Consider the following 23,317-nt stretch of genomic DNA (forward strand, 5'->3'; position numbering starts at 1 on the left):
CTTTTCTTTCCCCTGACTCAACTGAGATTCAGAAACTGTCTTAACAAATACAAAAGAGTAGATGGTGCATCTGAAAAATCTATACTTGAAAAACAGCAAGTGAGATATTTAGGGAAAAAGTATATATCACCCAATGGGTGGTAGGGTATGGTGAACAAATTGTTTATTGTTTTGTTCCCTGATTCAGGATCTTATCACAAAACTCCTCAAATTATTCAAGACTGAATACTACCATATAGAATTAGTCAATTTAAGACATGTCTTTATTGGCTATATCTAGTGAATGGAGAGCTCATTCTCCATGGTGGGGTGGGGGAGATTGGGGGCGCGGATACTGCCTCTAACATGGACTCTGGTGCCTGTGATTTGATCACTTCCCCTTTGGCAGGAAGGCTCTGACAGTACACAGAGGAAGGAGATGCAGGCTATCAGGATGAGACCTGATTGGGTCATTTCAGAAGGTGGGGGAAGTGGGACCCCCTGTCAGAGGTCTAGTGGAGGGGAATAGGGCAAAAGAGGGAGGGTGGGGATGGGAAGATAAGAGAAAAGGGGATAATAATTGGGATGCAATATGAATAAATTATAATAAATTAAAAACACTTAAAAATAAAAATTAAAACATATCTTTATGTTTACTTTATCTCATATCCTATCATACTTTGCCTGGTTCCTCACTTATATTCTCAGGAATACTTGTCTATTAAACTATCGCCTTTTAAAAACACTTTATGCTACAGACTAAGTGGAACCTAAAAATATGAGTTGTTTCTTTTACACCATTTAATATATATTTATCTGGATAGGTAATTTGATTTTACTCTGGGTGTTCCTTAATATACTAAACTGTACAAATATTAGAACTGATAAGAACATTAAGCAAATGCATATAGAAAAAAAGGAAAAAGATTAAAGTCTTTTAGAAACACATTTCAGAGAATATATGTAGGAAATCCTACATAGGAGATAGAAGATGTGGTGGTCAAGTCAAAATTAATATAAGCCTGTTCTTATTCTATAGTCTGAGAGTTAGGAGTAGGGGAGTTTTCAGGTTATAGGTCTTCATAAAATAATAATTAAAAATCACATTAAAATACCAGAAGGAATACTAGAAAATTATTTTAAATTTTGTTACTTTGAACCAGACATTTTCTTTTATGGTACATTGCTTTAAGTAGGTAACATAAAATATATATTAAAATGGTCACATTAAAACTTGTGTAATGGATAATTTCAGAAATATTAATTTATTTTGGTGGTAACTCCTTGTTTTAGATGGGAATTTGATGTTATTGAAATGTAAAATTCAGAAAGAAATCTAAAAAACTGATGTGATAATGGAATCTGTAATTTTTATAATGAGGGATTTGAGGGATTCCAAATCTCTAGGCAGTAGCTATTTCTTTTCCAAACTCCACTATTTATAATAATGGAAGAACAATAAAGCCAGCATCTACTTCTTGCTTTCTCTATTAATAAAACATTTTTTTTTTGTTCTATCTCTAGGATCTTGGCTTCTGGCTACCTAAAGCTTGAGAGGATGCATCCTGTTTTACTAGTCAGTTCATATCTGAAGGTTCTTTGTTTCATGTTCTGTCAAATCAGCTGTCATAATTTGACAGAAAGGATTCTGTGCTCCTTGTTATTACAACTAAAATAATGCTACATATATAAAACTAATACTGCAGCTTTACTGATGTAATCAACAGTGAATGAATGCTCATCAAATTGACTTAGCACTCACTAAAGCAGTGCCTGATCAGAGGCTATAACTAATGTTTAATAGAGTTTATTACCATATACATGCTGAATAAATATGAACATTTTATGGCTGTAGTATTTAAAATTTTTATATCGAATTAAAATTAGCAGATGCATTCATTGAATGATAAACTCTTAGAAGAAAGATGTGTAAATATAGTTTGTAGAATAAGGTTATGCCCAGAAAAATACCTAACTTTTTGATATTCTAGAAAAAACAAAAGTTAGAATTATTAATACAGATAGTTGTTAGACTATTATAGAAAAACACCTGCTTGAATTACACCACTAGCATAGAAAAATAGAAAGGATATTTTTATTTCAGTTTAAAACAGGGGTTTATTAAAACAACACAGCAACAAGATACCTTGACCTACAAGGACAAACTTTATACTTGTTTCTACATCCTTGTACCTGACAAATATCAGGTGAATGAACCTACATTAATCCTGTTGCTGTTCTAGACCCAAGAGTCAAGTGAGCTATTTGGACAGAGTGGCCTATGGTCAAGCATAAAGATTAACTAACAGAAGCTGGAGCTGAACAGCTTTGATGATAGTGATCTTTCCTAGAAAACATCTGCTCCCAGCTGTGTGTGTTTACAACATGGTAACTCTGGCAGATGTGCTTAGATCCAACCCATCTGTGTGGTGCTGGGAGCCTGGGGCTGAGGAAGCAGTGAGGGACAGAAAGTGGAGAGTGAGAACATCACAAGATTCTGTAGAAAATGCAAATTAACACCTCACAGAAACCTAGTCCTTCCTGCAATTGTGATGCCTTAGGCCATGTGATTTGTGAATATAAGGCAGCATGAGCAATAGTTGAGCAATATTGATTAAAAGTAGGATTCCTCTAAATAGTGTTAAGTTACAATCAGTTTTTCTTGTTACTCGTTTGTTTGTTTGACTGATACATTTGTTATTTAATGAGGTGTATATAATCTATCTTTACACATAAAAATAGTTTAAATTATTTTTCTATTTTTAATTTGTTCACTTTACATCTCGATTGTAGCCCCCTCCTTCAGCCCCTCCCAGTCCTGCCCTACCTCCTTCATTCCCTCTCCCTACTTCCCCTAGTCCTAGAAAGGGAGAGCCCTCTTCTCCTAATATCTGACCCTAGCCTAACAAGTCTCATCTGGACTGCCTGTATCTTCTTCCTCTGTGGCCTGGCAAGGCCACCCTGCTGCTGGGGGTGGGGGTGGGGGTGAGGGAGTGATCAACCTGTGGGCACCAGAGTCCATGTCATAATTAGTCCCTGCTCCCCATATTATGGGACCCACAAGGAGACTGTGCTGATTATCTACTACATCTGAGCAGAGGGTTTAGGTTCTCCTGATGCATGGTCCTTGGTTGGTGCATCAGTCTCTGCAGCCCCCTCCTCCTCCACCCTGATTTGTTGTCTTTATTGGTCCTGTCCCCTTAAGGTCCTTCTATTCACCAACTCTTCCATAAGATTCCTTGCACTCCAACCCAGAGTTTGGCTGTGACTCTCTCCTTCTCTTGCATCCCCGATAGGGTGGAGTCTTTCAGAGGACCTCTCTGGTAGCCTCCTTTCCCATTCCTTCTCTTCAACTGCTTTTGGTGTCTGTTTTATTTGCCCTTATGAATGAGAATTAAGCATTTTCCTTTGAGTCTTCCTTGTTATTTAGCTTCTTTAGGTCTGTGTGGTTATCTTGTGTTATTTGTCTAGTATCTGTTTATAAGTGAATATAAACCATGTGTATCTTTCTGGGCCTAGGTTACCCCCAGTCAGGGTGATCTTTTCTAGTTCCATTCATTTGCTTGCAAATTTTAAAGTTTCCTTGTTTTTAATAGCTGAATAACATGTGGTAATTATAGAATAGAGTCAGGATTTTTTTTAATCTTGCTTTCTTTTATTGAAAATTGATTCTTTTCTCATATAATATATCCTGGTTATAGTTTCCCCTACCTCTGCTCCTCCCAGATCCTCCTTACACTCCTATCCTGCAGATCTAGTCCCTTCTGCCTCTGTCATTACAAAAGAACAGCCTCCCAACGGATCACAATGAAGCACGTCAAAATAAAATGTAGTAAGATGGAGGAAAAACTATCACATTGATTGTTGGACATGGCAGCCAAACAGAAGGAGTAGAGTTCCGAGAGCAGGTGCAAGAATCAGAGACTTGGGGCTGGAGAGATGGCTCAGAGGTTAAGAGCACTGACTGCTCCTCCAGAGGCCCTGAGTTCAATTCCTAGCCACCACATGGTGCCTCACAACCATCTATAACGTGATCTGATGCCCTCTTCTGGTCTGCAGGGGTACATGTAGAGAGAACCCTGTATACATAATGAATAAATAAATTAACATTTTTAAAAAAGAGTCAGAGACCTACTCATTCTCACAGTCTAAGGTCCCATTAAAAAATACTAAGTTAATAGCTATAATATATAGGCAGAGGACCTGGTGCAGACCCATTTGGACTCAGTGTTTGCTGCTTCAGCCTCTGTGAGCTCATATGCACCTTGCTTAGTTGATTCAAGGGGTTTGTGTTTTCCTGGTATCCTCCATCCCCTCTGGCTCTTAGTATCTTTCTGCCTCCTCTTTCATGGGATTCCCTGAGTTCTGAGGGGGAAGAATTTGATGGAGAGCTCCCATTTGGACTCTTGGGGAACGTCTAGTTGTGAGTCTCCGCATTTGTTCCCATCTGCCTACAGAGGACGCCTCTCTGCTGATGACTGGACAGGACAGTGGCCTATGAGTATAGCAGGATATCATAATGGTTCATTTTATTGATATCTTATGATTTTTTTAGAATTTAATTTTATACTAGGTCTCTGGGCTAGCTAGTCTCTGGTTCTTGGTTACCCAGGAAGTGTCAAGTATGTATTCCTTCTCACGGAGTGGGCCTTAACGTCAAGTTAGACATTGGTTGGCTAATCTCAGTAGTCTTGTGCCACCATCGAATTGCTATATTTTGCAGGCAGGTCATATTGTAGGTCAAAGATTTTGTGGCTGGATTGGAGTCTACCTTTCTCTTTCTCACTCACCTGGGAGAGTGCGACACCAGTCTTGTTTTCATTGTTGTTGTTGCTTAAATGAATGACAATAATCGTTCTTACAAAAATAATTTGGAGTGTTGAGTGAAACCCGTTATTTAAAAAAAAAATGTTTGGCCTTTGGGCAAAAAATACTAAGTACAGTAAGTTTGCTTGGCTAGAAGGATAGCATAAAGCATAAAGTGTTTATTGAGGAAGCATGAGGAATCAGGGATGATATGCCCAGAGTGTGTCAAGTAGCTGGGCATGCCAATGTGCCTTTGCACATGGAAAATCACACTCGGAGTTGTCCTTTGGACCCCACACGTTTGAACACACACTTGTACATGCACACACATGTAATCTGCACACAAAGGCAAACGTATACACACTTATTTTGTCTATTTATTCAGTTCTCAGATTTTAATAGTAGAACTTATTTATTCCCTCTTATTTTGTGTTTCCTCATATTAAAATTATTTTTCAAAGTGTGATGGTAGAAAAATAATTTTAAGGATAATATAAGTGATTTAAAATTATCTAACTCCTGAAACTAAAGAAACTGCTTCCTGTATTGCAACGTATCAGCTTCTGTACTGTGTTAATGAGTTTTCTGAATTTCCTAGGAGATCTGTAATGTTGTCATTCAAACAGAATAGGATTTGTGAAAACAAATAATTGATTTCTATGCTTTTATATCTACTTTACAAATTCAGCATTGGTGATTGTATCAGAAATCAATATGCTATCAGAAATCTGTAATCTGGAAGCAAAATAAGTAATTAACTGTAGTTAGGCGGTATTTAACCCTTTCATTGAATTTTGCTTTTGGAATATCAGATATTGAACATTAATTGATTATTATCATGAATTTTTTAAAGGGGAAATAGCCTAGAAATCCATCCATCAGCTGATGAATGGAAAATCAAATTGTGACATATTTGCACAACTTAATATTTATTAAAGTGTTAACAAAAATAAAATTATGAAATTCAGAGTTAAAGGGATACAAGCGGAAATGATGATTCTGAGTGAGGTAGGCCAGTCCAATAAGGATTCATATTTATTTCTCAATTGTTGATGTAAGATTTGAATCAGTGTTTCATATGACATACCCATAGATATCAGGAAATCATTAAGGAATTTACTAGGGATGCAGTAAATTAGATAGAATGCAGTGGTATAACTAAAACAAAGGGAAGAATGGAAGACAGAGGATTGGATTAGGCTCAGGGAGGATAGGCCAGTTTAGAAGAGGAGTACAGGGAAGGACAAATGACATTAGTGGCCTTGCAAAAAAGTTATGGGTTAGTCTACTACTGTGTTTTTCCAAATATATTTATGTGATGGTGGTGTTAGTTTAAATGGTGTTTCTCTCTATTGAGGTGATATGCCCCCACCAAATACTACAAACTAACAAATAAAAACCACAATGCGCATCAAAGAGGCAATGGGTTGCCTCTTTGGAGTTGTTTTACAGTTAGATCTGAGGTCAAGCTGTCAGAACTTGAGAGTAAGATTATATTGCTAAAGACAAAATATTTGAGCCATGGAACATAGAGAAATGAAGCTTGTGTGGATATGCCTACTTCTCTATATATAAAACGTAGTGTGTTTTTATTAACTTGGCCATCACGTCCAATTTGTGCTGTTGATACATTCTTGAGGATAAGACTCTTTCAGTGAAGCATGCTCGGTTCATTAGGAACTAGACTCAGAGAAAACTGACTATCAGTCAATAGTTGCTTACCTATGAGTGGGACTTTGTGGTTACATCCAATCTGAATACTGAGCTTTGGTGCAGCTTGAGCTTGCACAGGACTTAAGTTTGTCGTCCCAATGACTGAGTGTTAATACGGGCAGCTGCCATGTAGTATTCAGAAGACACTGCTTTCTTGTAGCCAATCACTGCTTTGGGGTCCTAGAATCCTTCTCTCCCCTCTACTGCAATGATTCCTAAGCCTTTGGGTGAAGGATTGTGATGCAGCTGACACTTTAGGGCTGAACATGCTGTAGTGTCTTAGTCTCAGCACATTGGCCAGCTGTGGGTCTCTGTATTGATCACCACCTACTGCAGTAAGTTTTCTAAGCACATTTCAAAAGGACATCACTGCTAGTGATGGAGAAGCATCCCTTAGAGTGGGTAGTACCAAGATGCAGGAGAGAGAGAAAGAGTCCTCTAGTTCAAGTCCTCCTTCTTTTACTTTTGAGTCATGTTACCAAGATGATATCTCATAGTTTTTTAAATAGTGTGTGTGTCAAATTTGAATATTTGCAGTACCTGGATCTTGTATTCTTTATTCAAATACAGTCAGTTAATATATATTATTCAGAACAGTATTTGGTCTAAAGTATGGACAGTTCAAGCACTGTTAATAAAAGATCGGTAAAACACAAGTTAGCCTATTGAATCCTGAGATACAATATGCGTTCATTCAGTCAGGCTTAGTATAAATATAATCCCTTATATATTAATTTAGTTTTTGCTTAACTTGTTTGTTCCTCAGAGCCTGAACCATATTATAATGCTTTATTTTTTTTTCCCTGTGAGCACAATAGAACTTTGTGAGGCCATGCCAGTTAGTCCTTTGCAAAGCATATGCAGATGCTCAAATCTATTTTAAATTAATCCACACATTAATATTTGAGGGTAAAAGTCATTCCCTTAATCCGCATGATGTTTTAAAGAACTGATTGATTCAGTCACCATTGCTACACAGGTTCTGCGAGTTGTTCCACAACATTGGGCCTTGAATGCAGCATGACGTGATCTGACCATACCTCAGGAACACATAGAATGAACATGATTATGGATATTGAAATGTAAATGTAAGTACACAAGCGTAGAGAATCCAGAACAATGACATATAAGCTTAGGGACCATCTCTAATAATTCCTTGATGGCCTCCAGCAAACGATTCAAAATTGCAGAATGTTAAAAGGGAGCTCACAAAATTACTTTTAAAGTGTTTTCCAGAAAAGAGAGACTATGTCTGAAAACATAGATTTGTAAGTTATTGAAAGGTCTGGAAAATGATTTAAGTAAGTAGTCCTTCTAAATCGCCTTCTGGAAGGCAAACAGCAAATGACAGCAATTTGCAGATGCAGTCACGAGTCAACAGGCGGCCCTGGGCAATGCTGTGTGTAAAAAGTCAGCAGCACTCTAGCCACGGAGGCTACATGAGTCAGCTGTGTTAGTTAGTGGGAGATTAACTAATTAGAACTCATTAGAACTAATTTGCAGTAACCAGTGTCGTGAATGTCCCGGACTCAAAAGCACACACAGAATACTCCAGCGCCTCCAACTGTTGAGGACTTCCTGAGGTCCATGCTGGGTTGGGAATTACTCATATATGCATGGATACATTTAGAAGAAAATGCTAAGCCAATTGTCAGTCAGTGAGGCTGAAATTGGAAAAGACTCAGTCAGTAACAGAAGCTCCACAAAAGCACTCACCTAGTATTGATCCATGAAGTGAAATCGAAGGCGTAGATATCCAAGATAGGAGAACAATTGGAAAAGAAATTAATTTATTTTACAATTGTACGAATGGTAAAGCAAGAATAGCGCAGTACTATACACAAACAACAGAAGACAGTGGGGACAGAATGAACCCACAGAGTAAGCTTCATCGTCCCTTTCCACAGATGGTATAAGAAAACTCAGTAGCAATTATCCTATGCAGCAAAGCTATCTGTAAACTCTTTTGCACTCCTCCTGCTATGTACATTTAAAACACTTGTGCTTTCACCTTACACAAAGAAACAGTATTTCTTAAAAGGTGCTACATAAAGGGCAAACATACAGCCTAGATTCACAATCAGAAAATCGCGTTTTAAATACACTGCCAGCTTGAAGATATTTTTTCTTTACTTTTAATTTTTTTTTAATTATTTTTTTTGGAAAGATTTGAACATACTAGTTTCTTACTATTACTCCAGGAAAGAACATATAATTCAGCTATAAAGTAGGTCTTTCTTAAAGCAGAGTAGTAAATGAAGTCTCAAAAGAACTTCTGTTTTTAAAGTGGTCATGATCTCCAGGGCAGTTCACAGTGCAGACCCTGAAGATATCAATATAACACACATCTAGTTGTGTACATATTACAGACTCAGTGTGTACACACAGCTACACATATATAACATGGTATATATGCATCACACATGTCTATTTGTACTATATAGATATATTTATAGCACATATATAATAAAATATCTATTTCTAGATGGGTTGTATTTGGAGTTTGTTTCACAAATTCAAATAATTACCCTTACTTGTTTTTTTTTTTTTCTTTCTCATTAAAACCTTGATATATTGATAACATTTAATGGGGAAACTTCCAAAATTGTAGAGACAACAGCTAACTATACACAACTTTTCCCATCCCCCTTCCACAGCTATAGATAGTCCTTATAATAATCACATGAAAACAACTCTGTGAACCAAATATCACATAATATGTATCATGATTAACTGGCACAACTAGAAATAAATTACTTTGCTTACCCCTCCTTGAGTAGTAGTTGAGTAACTTGTTGGTATGTACACTACCCTTAGTACTTCTTAAATAAAGCATTTTTGTAGCATATATGTAGAGATTTCCATTAACAATTGATATACAGGCCATATGATACACAACACATGAAGACATTTGACTGTCCAGCACCTTCTCCCAGTGAGAAAAACTTCCACAGTAGCCTCATTATTCCTGTGGGCTGACTAACTAACCCTGAAATGCTATTACTGATTCATATTTTCTTTCAGCAACTTACTACTAAGTCTAGATCATGCTGACTAATAATAATGTGAATATTTCCATGGTCTATTCATGACAATAGCACAGTAGCAACCGTGTTACCTCAAGGACTGGGATAATTTACAGTCAACTGCCTGGACATTTCCAGGTGCATAATTAAATGATGAAAAGGGGAACTACAAGAAGTAAAGCTGTGAGCATGTTATGTTAATGAAAACACAGATAGTTCAAGTATACACTTATAATTTGATTTTTGTTATGATCCTTTATGCCACCATGTGTGTTAAATCATAACTTCTTTCCTCACTATCCCTGCTAGTCTTCAATTCTTGCTTTGCCTTCTCCCTGTCAGAAGGCCATCATATAGACTGAAGTATGAGAGCAAAAGAAAAGATGTGTGTTAGAGAGTGAAATGGTCTCACACAGTATTTCTTCTCTGAGCACTAAACACCTTCAATTGAATTCACTCTTCTGTATTGAAAGTTCCCTGAGATGAACAAAAGTAGTTTTCCTTCAAATCTGAAGCCCTTTTGATACTCAACATTTTCCTAACTGGGCAAGCATTTTGGAGAACACAGAGCTGAGGGTGGAGAACCAATGCGAGGACGGAGGAAGGCACTGCCCAATGCGTCTAAGGGAGAAACATCAATGCATCAAACAGTGGATGGCTGAGCTGTGCTTGCTGTGGCCCCAGTGGCATTTAAACACATTTTGTTCCTTTTTAAAATTCTGTCGAAATGGTTTGCTGATGCTTTCAAGTACATACTCTGAGTAAGTGCCAAGTTAGTAGTTGCTTGTAAGAATCTACTTGTGACTTCTAGATTTCTATGGATTGATGTTAGGCGCACGGAATACTTATCTCCATAGAGTTCAAAATAAATCTGAATACATTAATTGTGTTTCATTTGTCCAATAAATTACACTTTCAAGTTAACATTCACATAACATTTATCTGATACTTCAAGTTTTCAAATAGATAAGGAGTTTAATGATAAAAGCGTACTGCGATAACTCATGCTAGTTATGACACTCCCGTATGCACTCTTTTTTTTCCTTTTTGATAGATGGACGTTCTCAGAAAATGCTCTTTTTATCCTAAGAATCTGTTGATTTTTAAAAAATCTCGCCAACTATTCTTTTAAAGCATTGGTAACTGCACTATGTGACTATCTTTTTCTGACTAAGAATCCATATATAATGTATATGTATACCTACCTTCCCCTTGCTCTTCATGAATTTTAGATTGCCTGTCTTAAGAAAAACAAAACAGCCACAGTTTTCATGATGTGACTGCCTTGTCCAAGAAACAAGAAGTTATGTTAAGTTGCTGCAGGCCAAAGCAGAAGTGAGAAAACAGTTCTGCTTTCAAGAGAAACAGAAAATTGGCCCTCAGGCAATTCAGTCACGAATCTAATCACTATAAGTCACTCGATAAATAACTTCTTGTTCCTTTAAAAAGGCAGTAATAGTGGAACTGTACTTAACTAAAAACAAAACAAACCCAAAAAACTAACTTCTTGTCAATTGAATTTAGTTTAAATGCAGTGCTGATATGTTATTATTAAACTGCTCTAAATTAATCATCTGTTATAAAAACAAGGCTCGATTGATCATGTTATTTTGTAGAGAAATTTTAAATGATATTAAGCAGTGCGTGTTGATCTTTGTACCTGAATAACCAAGATGAGATTATTGAATGAGAAATTATGTTTCAGCTACATCAATCCAACTCTTCTTCTAGAGGGCAGCATGTTTTCACAAAATTATTATGATATGTTAAAAGTATAAATTAAACATAATGTTTAAGTTTAAAAATGTTTAACTTTTTAGAGCAAAGTTTGATATTAATAGCATATTGATGTGTTCCTGCTAATAACACATGCTTTTCATGAAAGGAAAATGGTTTACTGTAGTGGAACGTGATATAATCTTTGGTACCACGAGTGAAATTTTTCTGCTAATTTTTCCATTTTTAAAATATCACTTCTTTACATAGTTTACTACTAATGTCTGTTACAGTTTGGTGGGTACCTGCTACACCATTAACATGTAATCCAGAGATTTAGATTTATGCAAAATAAAATAAAACTCCAAAATGTGGTGTGATTGCTGTTTTAAAAAAATATAAGAACTTTAGAAAGGACTGTTTGATGCTTATTTTTCTCATCCATATGCATTTCCCATTTCTGTGTCTCAAACAAATTTCCCAGCACTCCTCATACCCAAACCAAAGTCAATTTTAGAAGACAAACAAAAACGTAAGCAGAACACAAACATGATCATTTTCAGTGTCCTGATGGAAGGCATTCACTCAAGTTGCTTCATCTCATGGACTTCACTGCTTGAACTCCGTTCTTCTTCACTTCTGCTGATAAGGATGCTTTAGTTTCCCAAGGGCCGACTTGTTCTCCCGGGTTCCTCTTCCAGTGTGCTTGGCATTACAGTGGCTGCCCCACAGCGATGAACAGATTTGCTTTGCTGAATAATGACAAGTGCACAGTTGGATCTTGTAAACACTACTGATAATACATTCAAACTGTATTCTTCGTGGAAGTGGCACTTGCTAGGACCCTTGAAGTCAGGATGTTTTATAATTAGAGCACTTGGCAGGTATTTCGTCAGCTGCTGGTGGGTTCACATCGACTTCCATTTCAGCTGTTCAGTCATTGGTGAATGCTGAAACCCCCAGCCTTGTTTTGGATCCTGTTTCTAAATCTCCAGAAGCATCGTTAGAAAAAGTTCCTGTCAAGTTTTCATCCTTCAAAATGTGCTTTATTGCTTCATGCATTTCCCTGTGGTGAGTTTCAGAGCTCCTCGATTGTGCAGCACATTCAGAGTCTTAAATTCTAATGGCATTCTGTGAGGACTTGCGTTGGAAAAGTATCTGTATTTTAAGTCATCATAGTAATGATATTTGACAGCCTTTCCATTCAAATCTTTAGGGAATGGCCAGAATCCATACAGGTGAATTTCATCACAGAATCTGGTAGCAAGTGTATACATGAGGAGACCTGTGCTGGGTCTTTTGATAGGAACTTTGTTGGTCAGCCAGTAACTAGAAGAAACAAAAGCAAAAGTAAAACAGAAGAACACTTACAGTAATGCACATCGTATTCTATAGAAATAATACTATGCAGGAAACACAATACGTAATTATGAATATTTCAGTGATTACTGAAAATTTGTGTTTATGGACTTAGAGAATTTCATACTTTTTATTTATACACTTTCTTTGATGTCTATTTTCTTACAGGTTCCTGTATTCATAAACACAGTGAGAGGGCTAAACGCATGTGTGTACTAATCTAGAATATCCAGTTCTAGATTAGTTCGGAATAAACATGTCTTTAGAGCAGAATCTTCGCTCCCTGAAATGCCCAGCATCAGTGATGCAGCTTTGATGGTTGGCAGTCACGTAAAAGGTGTGACGAGGTATGCAGAGGCAGGTGGACCAGAGTCTCCCTGGTTACCTATGTTTAGTAGCAGCACCCAAGATTGACCTCCAGCCCAAAGCATACACATGAGCAATCTCAGACACCGCAGCAAAGCCAAATGAACACTAACTTGAATGATGTCAACTGACTTTTTCTACTCCAATCATAAATCCATATTTTAATGACTGAAATTTAAAAAAATCCCACAATGAACACAAGAGCAATAATAAAACAAAGAAAATATAATTTTAGAATAAATTAATGAAGAGTTTTGTCTTTATATAATTTGTCATTTTAAATTTTTATTGATCAAAACATGTTCTCTGACAATTTCATATACATATCCTGCTTTTTTTTAAACTCATAGGCCACTTTTTCATCTCCGTCTCACTTATGCCACCTGTTAATACTGCCTTCCGATTATTTTTCCATAGTCCTGTGCTTTTGTTATGTTTTGTGACACCTTGGTTTATAACCAGGACCATTTGTAAGGCTATGGATTTCCTTTTCAGTAAGTAAGATGCATTTCCATAGTCAAAACTATTTCATAATATTAGTTTGTAACAAGAATAAAATACTCCAGAATGCTCAGATCCATTTTTGTTGCTAAATTTTGCTAGCCTGAAAAGCATGCAAATCCCCTGATAATCATCACTTTTAAAAGAAAGGGAGTTTCCAACACTTCTGTGAATATTCATTTCTTTAAAGAAAATGGTGTCATGTGAAAACAACTAAAAGAGGAAGAGTGTGAGTTTCCTTCTACTTTAGACACGCCTTTTTAAAATGCAGTGTACTTCATATATGTACCTTTAAATTATTGTTTTCATCATCATCTCAAACTTCTAGAAATATATTCAAAGGAGAATTTTTAACAGTATCTTTCTAGAAACAATATGTATATTTCAGCATATACATCTAAAATCAACTTACTTCCTCCCTTACTCCTTACACCTTTTTCTTCACTTTTGCTTTACTATTAAAATGTAAAGCCAAAATTCTTTAATATTGCTATGCAAACATTTATTAGGATGTTATGTATAGCTTATATGGTATTTCTAACTGGAAAAAATATATATATAGGTCCCATAAGTCTCACTGCTCCAGGAATGAAATGTCAGTTCTTATTAACCAGGATAGCTTATTACTTTTCTTTTTTAAAATTCCCACATTCTTTGAGTAAACTAAAATCTGGAATGCTACAAACAGCCGTATTTATGATCATAAAATCCAATCCCATCAGTCCAGGAAGAAGCTGGCTCATTTGTTTGCAACTCAGTCAATAATATTTAACAAAGCTTAATATTATGAAGACGTAAAAAGAGATGGTAAAGGCAAATGACTGCAGCATGCACCTTGACACATAGTGAACATTATTTCACTCAACATATCATGAGGAAAGCTGTTTTTCAATACAAATCCAACTTCTGGTTAGAAATTATCTCTTAGAATTACATGTTGGCCAAACAATTGTGATGATATCATTTCATTTAACTGTACATGTTTCTTTCACTGAGGACCATAAATAAACATTTATTCCTATTTCTTTTGCTTTGCTATGTCTATGAAATTTTACTTCATATTAAAATATTTTTCCGTGAAACTGTATCAAACTCTAGATATGCTTCAGCCTACCCATTTAGCTCTCTTGTCTTTTTTGATATATGCTATCATAAACCAGTATGATTAATAAATTATTTTTATTTTAAATTGGGTAGTCTTTTCTAATTTTGCCTGATAATTACATCAAATAATAAGAACACAATAAATCAAATCATCTGATAGCTTCAAATTTCCACAATCTTAAGAAAGAAAACAAAAATATGCTGTTTAAATTTACTGTTCAGTGTTTGCCTTCAGCAAATAGACTGGTTATGAATAACAATTTGAATTTATATTTAAGTAAAGAATTTTAGCACTTTGATGCAATAGAGCAGTACATAAATTTTATTATTATTTTGAAACTAATAAAGCTAAGCTAATAAGACCTTTCAGGATTATGTGATGGCTTGAAATCTCACCAAAAGTACAGTTGATAATAAATTTCTTAAAGAAAAGACACAAATGTTCCTGCATTATCTCAACAAGGATAGCTCTGTCTGGCAGGAATTAGTGCTTACTCTTTATGTGTGTTGCAGGAATGCACAGAATCTAAACCTGCTTCTTTTGTGAAGAAGCTAGGGGGCAGAACTGGACATGATTTGCAAAGCTAAAAAAAAAAAAAAATCAGGGGTAAAGCATGAACAATTTATTAGATGTAACCAAAATATTAATCCATTGTTTATAAAGGAGCAAAGACTGAATTATAGTCTCAACATAGGAGTTTCTAAAGTTCGTTTCTCACAAAAACATTATAAACAGGTTTTACTTTCCGGAAGAGGCTAGGAGGGTATAGGTAATAGGGAAGGGCAAATAAGCACTTTAAGCTTCTGCGGAAAACAGGTGGGAGAACCAGAATTTTCTTTGCATGTGCAGTGATACCAACTTCAAATACTGAGCGCTTGGAACCCCCAGATTTTCTAGACCATTCAACTTGGAATAGAATGTAATGGAGAGAAATGAAAATGCCATAGGATTATCAGGCCAAGGTCACCATCGTTGTGGTTTATACATGGGGTTTTTGTACTTATTTCCAAAGTGAATAGAGCCCAGTTTTCCCAGGGAGCACTCTCAAACTAAAAGGTGAGTTTCTGGTTTAAATATGCAAATATTTATTTAACCACACTGCAAATACCAGGATCACTGACTTTGTATTATAGGGTATGGATTTCACAATGAGCAGAGGCAGGTAGATCTCTGTGAGTTCAAGGCCAGCCTGGTCTACAAGAGTCCAGGACAGAGAAAGCCTGTCTCGAAAAACTAAAAAAGAAAGAAAGAAAATAATATCACAGTGCTGTTGAGTAGTGCTTCTTGAAATATTTTCAAGTTGCCATTAAACTGAAAGAACAAATTAAAACAAATTTGTAATCTCTAGAGGATATGTAACAGTGAAACTTTTGTGACCTTTCTATGCAAATTCTTTATCAATAAGGAAACTAAAACATGAAATCCTTTTGTGTAGAAGGTATTCTTATAATAAAGAAAAAATCATTAAACTTTAGAAACTTAATTCATTACAAGCGTATGGCACTCGTGGAGTGAAAAAGAGTGAGCATATGCTTGATGCTCAATATAGCTCCAACCTCCAAGAAAACTCCAGAAAAGTGTCCCGCGGAACATTCTCCATCCTGCATTTCATGTGGTCTAAGTACATCATTATTTTGATCATAAATGGAGTTTTAAGAAATTTTAGATCAGATTAAATGGTGTTTACCATGCATCTCATATTTTATTAGTGAACAACTCTACTGGAACTTTATTTTGTACACATCGATTCAAAGTACTACACAATGTTCACAGTATCTCATGGTGAATTCTATTGTGGGAAAGGCTATCACTAGTGGGTAAAGTCATGGCTCCAGAAGAAATGCGTCATGCCTGAGTTGCTCAGTCAACAAGCCACCTGCTGGTGTTTTGTAAAAGATTTAAGAGTAGCTACTCAATAGAGAAGAGGGCATCAGAGAAGCTACTCTTTTCTTACATGGTGTCGGTGTCTGTGGTGGAAATGTTCTGATTATTCACGTCAAGCTAACAGCCTGATCTCATGGGATATTCAGCCGGGAAGGCATGGTACAATCAGCCTTGGACAATAATCCCCTTCAGCCCCAGTATATGTTTGTAATACAACATATTCTCCATACACAAGGTACACACTTGAAAACTAAATCGCAACATTAAATAAATGTTGCATGAATACTTCTAAAAAGTAACTTTTTTCTTTACTCTTCAAGAAAGGAAATGGATAGAGAGTATGGGTATCATGTTTATAATGGAGAACTAACTACTGCTAGTCTCTTAAGTATAATTCCCAACTACATACCAAATACTTAATTTTTTTTAGTTTTTTCGAGACAGGGTCTCTCTGTGTAACCTTGGCTGTCCTAGACTCGCTTTGTAGACCAGGCTGGTCTCGAACTCACAGTGATCCGCCTGCTTCTGCCTCCCAAGTGATGAGATTAAAGGCGTGTGCCACCATGCCTGGCTAAATACTTATTCTTATACCCACAGTTAGTGCAGCTTTCCCCTTTCGTATAAGAAATTTCTTTTAAAGCATACAGAGACCATTACAGAGACCCATAACTGGGTAATGCAATGAACAGCTGAACAGGGGTTACCCAGCCCCATATGTTCCACCTACAATACAACATTCACGTCTAAGGCTCCATTAACATCATGGAAGTGGGGGCGGGGGGAGGCAGAAAGATTATTAGAACCAGAGGACATGAAAGTTTTCTGTTTTTGAAAAAAGAAAAAGTGTGTTTTCTATAAGTGACAATGAAGCAACATCCATGATATCTCAACAATAGAGGTATCTAAACAAGGCCAAATGTTAAAACCAGTTGAATGCCAATGTGGATTGGAGGAATGATACAGGGTTCCACCCATGCATAAGTGGCTATGATTAATCTTCCTCAGGGATGGGAACGCTTGGTTATCAAAGGCCAAATGGCCAGCACTAAAAACATATGCATACACATGTGCTAGAGGCTATGAACTTGATAAAGAGTTATTGAAGGAGAGTGATGAAAAGGGTGACACGTAAATGTACATATATATGAAAATTTAAGCATTATTTTAATAACCTAACTGATGCAGTGAACTCTTGCCAAAAAGTGAGAGAAATGAAAGCAAAAATATCCAGAAGAACTATCTATATATCAAAATTCTAAAAGGGATTAAAATAAACTTACTCAAAGCAACATGGATGGCTCAGACCATTACGTCTTAGATAGAAAGGTGTTGATGAGGGGAATTCTTTTAAAGCTATAATCTACCCACCCACAGTTTCTAATTGTACTTAACATATATTTTTGGCATTTAGAAAATAATATTTAAAATTTGAAACTAGTAAATGGAATCTACAGCGATATTTATAAAGATGTCATATCATACCACAGTTCTGTGTGCCCTTTACTTAATGCAATTTACATCTGTGAGAAAACGGAGGACGTCACTGAAACTGTAGAATGAGGAAGTAGTGACATACAAAAAGGGAAATACAGGTCACAGAAGAAGGATCATCATTTGAACCTTAAGGAATGAGCCAAATGAGGTTAAGGCTAAGGTCAACGACATTCAAGGGATCAGTTTTTGACAAACAAAAATCATGAAAGCCTTATATTTTTTCTCCCAAGACTGAAAGGACATAAGTAAAATGCAACCACTTATCTTGGGACATGAAATCTTATAAAGAAAGAGGAAGGGAATTGTGGGGTTAAGCCACCCAAAATTTAGCAACAAACAGATTAGTTTGTGGGAAATGGGAAAAGTGCCTGTTCATGCAAATTTTTTTCACATGAACACTTAGTCTAAGAAGCTAGTTTGAGATCACACTTCCAGCTGTCAGAAAGAGGCTTTCCCCACGAGAGTCAGTTTTGCTATGAAAACAGTGTGTAGTCCACCCTTAAAGGTTGATGGTTTCATTTTGAGAGCAAACGACCTGTTTACAAAGGAGTAAGCACAGTTCTCTTCAGTAAGTCAGGCTACCAGAAGCTAAGTCAGGAGCTGGGCTGAAAGTTATTTCAAGAGGAACTGGGGGGACAACAAAAGTGATCCTAATTCCTTTCAAATTCGCACAGTTCTTACCAGAAAAGTTCACAGATTCTGTAAAGTTTTCCTGTCTGAAGGAGATCAATGTAGGCACATTTCAGCATTTTCACACTTTCCATAAGGAATTAGAAGACGACAGAAGTGCTCACTTAGATTACTGTGCTGTGCTTTGCATTAATTTAACACTCAATGAACGACTATTCATGAGCACATAAATAGAGAAAAGCGTTGCATGAAAACGCCGTGAAGGAATAATGGTGTGGCGATGTCAGGGGTACAGGCCTTGGCATCTGATACATATTGAAAAGATATGTGATTGAGGGAGACCTCCTCCCCCTATATATGCTCTTAGAATATCAAGTCTTTTCATGGTATCCTTCCTCTGAGTGCCGCCAGGCCTCCCCATCCAGGGGATGTGGTCAGAAAAGGGGCACCAGAGTTCGTGTGAGAGTCAGATCTCACTCTCCACTCAATGGTGGAGAATATCATGATCATCGGCTAGGTCTTGGTAGGGGTTCGAAGCTTACTGCCTATATTCTCCTTGGCTGGTGCCTTAGTTTGAGGAGGACCCCAGGATCCAGATCTGCCTGTCATAAAGTTCTTCTTGTAGGTTTCCAGGACCCTGTGGGTCCTACTATTTCCCCATTCTTCCATGCTACTCTCGCCCAAAGTCTCAATAGGATGTCCTCTCCTCTGACCCACTTTCTTGGTAAGTAAAGTTTTTCATGGGACGTATCCCTTGGACTAGTGTCTTGATATAAGTGAGTATATACCATTTGTCTCTTTTTGCTTCTGGGTGAACTCACTCATTATGATAATTTCTAGATCAATTCATTTGTCCACAAATTTCTGGAATTCCTTGTTTTTAATAGCTAAGTACTAGGGGGGATGTGGGAGGGAGGGAGGAATGGGAGGAAACAGGGGAAGGACTAACAATCGAGATGTAATATGAATAAATTAATAAAAAATGTCAAAAAAGAAAAACTGCAACACAGGATCTCTGGTGCTCCATATTTGGTCATGTCCCTTTGTTGGGGAGGCCCAATGGCACTCGGAGGAAGGATAGCGGAACCCAGAAGAGATACCCTAGCACCATATTCAGGGGGAGGAGGTCCCCCTCAGTCACAGTCATAGGGAAGGGGAATGGGGTGAAAGTGGGAGGGAGGGAGGAATGGGAGGATGCATGGGATGGGATAGAAAATGAGATGTAATATGAATGATTTTATTTTCAATAAAAGTGTGTTAAAAAACATTAAAAAAAGAAGAAGAAAAAGAAGTGATTTAAGAAATAATAAAACAAAACAAAACAAAAAAACAGAAAAAAAAAAAAGATATGTAAGTACTTGGGAATGTGGAACACTGTATTCCACAAGATGAAGGGAATCATCTAACAGTATTTTGGCACTGAAATTTGCCAGGCAGCCGGGCGTGGTGGCGCACGCCTTTAATCCCAGCACTCGGGAGGCAGAGGCAGGCGGATCGTTGTGAGTTCGAGGCCAGCCTGGTCTACAAAGTGAGTCCAAGATGGCCAAGGCTACACAGAGAAACCCTGTCTCGAAAAAAAAAAAAAAAAAAAAAAAAAAAAAAAAAAAAAAAAATGTGCCAGGCAACAAGACAGCATACAATACTTTTTTTTATATTATATGTTAATTAATGTACTTTTTATGTCACCTGCAAATCTTTATTGCTGAGATGCCAATATCATGGAATCAATATTAGTTTACATTAGCTTTTTTTGTTTTTTCAGGAGCAGTCATTTAATGTACAAGCCACATCTATAAAATGTCTCATGAATAGTCAACCATTGCTATATAGAATTTACAAAACAATGTTCCTGTGAAAAAAGGAAACAATAAGAATTGTAGCTGAAAATATAATTTCATCATAGCATATGCTGTTTTTTGCTATGGAAAACCACAAAGTGAAAATAGTATTATAAAGTCCGGCACTTCTATGTCAAACTATTTACTTGACTTACTCTCATAAGTTTTTTCATAACAGTTGACTGAGGTATCTTGATGAAGGACTGAAGATGAATGCATTCACACTTTATAAAAAATTAAATTCCTTATAGCCCAAAGTTTAAGATATAAAATACTAAAACTTTAAAATTTTTATGTTTTTATTTTTTATGTGTATATTTGTGTCTTTATTATTATCTATTTATTTGTGTATATTTATTGTATATATATACTTATTATGTCATTGTGTAGCTATGCTCAGGTGAATACAGTTTTCCATGGACATAAAAAAGGGCACCTGATCATCAAGAAAAAGATAAGTTGAGAAACCTAAAAAGAAAAAAAAAAAAAAAAAAAAAAAAAAAAAGAAAAAAAAAAAAAAAAAAAAAAAAAAAAAAAAAAAAAAAAATGAAAAAAAAAAAAAAAAAAAAAAAAAAAAAAAAAAAAAAAAAAAAAAAAAAAAAAAAAAAAAAAAAAAAAAAAGAAAGCTGAATCACATATCTGGGGATGAAAATTTATCTAAAATAATTAAATAATATCTATGACTCAATAACAAAACATAACATAAATTTACAAATAATAAGATCTACACATAATTTTCAAAGAAAGATACACAAATGGCCAAGATGTGTACGAACAAGTGCAGGTGGAAACCTAAAAGAGATATTTTCTTAGCAGTGGTCACAAATAAAGCATTCAAGTCCTGAGGATGATGTAGATGCACTGTAGCCCTTATGCGTACTGCAGGAGAAACAAAGTGGTCAAGTGCTGTAGAAAACAGTTTAGAAGCTTCTGAAAAGATTAAAACTGTGTTGCTCTTCTATATGACAACTTCACTCCAAATCTATGCTTACTGAAATCTGTTCCTCAGCAAGGTTGGGCTCCTGCGAGGCCTCTCATGCAGCCAGCTTCAGAAGGCACGTCAGAGTCCGTGTCCATCCTGGAAGAGTCTAGTTTCATCCACACAAACCAACAGTGTGTCTCCCTTACTGACTGTTTATTCTTCAGTTCCATATGACCACCCATCTGTCCCTTGCTAGATTCAGATGTCAGCTTAAATATGTTTGAATTTTTCTTATCCATTAAAAAACTGAAGAAAATAAACTTAAAACACTATTATTTTTAATTTTCTCTCCGAAGACCCCCAGAATTGAAAGAAATGTATGTCCATATAATAATTTTACTTTTCATGACCCCCCCCCAAAGAAGTAATTCACATTTTCATGAACAGAATAAATATATCATATACCACAAGAGAATGTTATTTGCCATTTAACATGAAATGTCAATCTTTAAAAAGTACGGTAAGTAAAAGGAGAAAGATACAACAACAACAACAAAACTCGATATATAATTTCATTTATATGAAATGTGCAAGGTACTATCGATTCTTCAATTACAGATGGCCAAGAACTGGAGTTGAAGGCAAAGATCATTTCTGGGAATAGCTGATGTTACACGAAGACTTTCTTTTGGATAATGAAAACAGACTAAAACTGGTTATGACAATGGTTCAGTAATCTTATCAATAAATGAAAGCCATCTGATTTTATACTTTAAATGTAGGAGTAAAATAAATTCAGAAACAAAGGTATTGTAATAAAATGTAGCACTGACTGGTCAATTCCTGAAGTTTCTGTATCAAACACAGTACTTTATCATAGTTAGAAAATAGTTCGCAGCACTGAAGAACTACCTGGGAGGAAAATATAAACCCAAAAATAGAGAACAGTAAGATTTTATAATGGAGGTTGTGTAACTGTCAATCACTCATCTTTGTTCCTGTCTATAAATTGTATCCATAGCTCTATGAGTTGTTTTTCAAAGTGACAGTTAAGAACCAAATATTTCAAAAGCAAGAATGAAGTTGAGTGTGGTAGCCCATATCTGGTACCCCAGCTTGGGATGTGGAGGTAAGAGGTGCTTAAGTTCAAGGCCAGCCTGTACTACATAGAAACACTTAGTAACAAGAAGGGAAGTGGGGAAGAGAAATGTTAAGAAAGTAAGTGGAGAAAGAAAAATTTTCCATTTTCTCAAATAGTTTGGAAGTTTTTTTGTTTTTGTTATTGTTTGTAGCTTATTTTATTTCTATTTTAACATATACATTTATATTATTACACATAAATAAACTACATGCTCCAGGAAGAACCATGAAACAATCAGAAATTATATAAATGTAAATGTTACATTCATAGTATTTTGGCTTTTTTTTTTTTTTTTTTTTGGCAGCCTTGAAGAAAACTTCTTTCTTATCTTGGTAAGTCTACAATTCTGAATGAAAATCTCTATCTATCATATCTCATCTCTAATAACTTAAAACATCTATCTAGAACTAAAAATGTTTTAACCCCTAAACAACTAAGCTTAATTATAACACTAAACTATGTGGTCTTCAACCCCATCAGAGATTTGGGAAGGAATAAAACTTAGTTACCTGAATGAAGCAGAAGTTCAGGTTAGCAGCTTCCAAAATGAAAAAAAAAAAAAAAAAAAAAAAAAAAAAAAAATGGCAGAGACAATTTACTGCCTGAACAGTCACCCAAAACTCTCTATAACATTGGAACATCATCTTCAGCCTTCTGCCCCCAATATCTGACAGACATATTTGCGAGGCAGGAACTACTGAGAATTTGCTTGCCCTGTCTTTGCAGAGTTTGACCATTGATTCTGCCTGCATCTAAGCTTGCCCCTTTTTAGGCAGAATTCTGTCTGTGGTAGAAATGAGGACATTTTGGCATGTGGCTTGTTTGCCACATTTGAAG

The 23,317-nt window shown here is 36.0% G+C and overlaps 1 protein-coding gene across 1 annotated transcript in view; it reads right to left on the minus strand.

Moving 5' to 3' along the window:
* Nucleotides 1-11,570: 11,570 nt before the first annotated feature.
* Nucleotides 11,571-23,317, minus strand: part of St8sia4 (ST8 alpha-N-acetyl-neuraminide alpha-2,8-sialyltransferase 4) — a 79,301-nt gene continuing 67,554 nt past the window's right edge. Inside the window, 1 exon segment of the mRNA XM_051154402.1 lies at nt 11,571-12,569. Within this exon segment, the coding sequence (XP_051010359.1) occupies nt 12,287-12,569 (283 nt within the window). The 3' untranslated portion in view covers nt 11,571-12,286.

The sequence above is a fragment of the Acomys russatus genome, chromosome 12 (genome assembly GCF_903995435.1).
Source record: "Acomys russatus chromosome 12, mAcoRus1.1, whole genome shotgun sequence".
Classification (NCBI taxonomy): domain Eukaryota; kingdom Metazoa; phylum Chordata; class Mammalia; order Rodentia; family Muridae; genus Acomys; species Acomys russatus.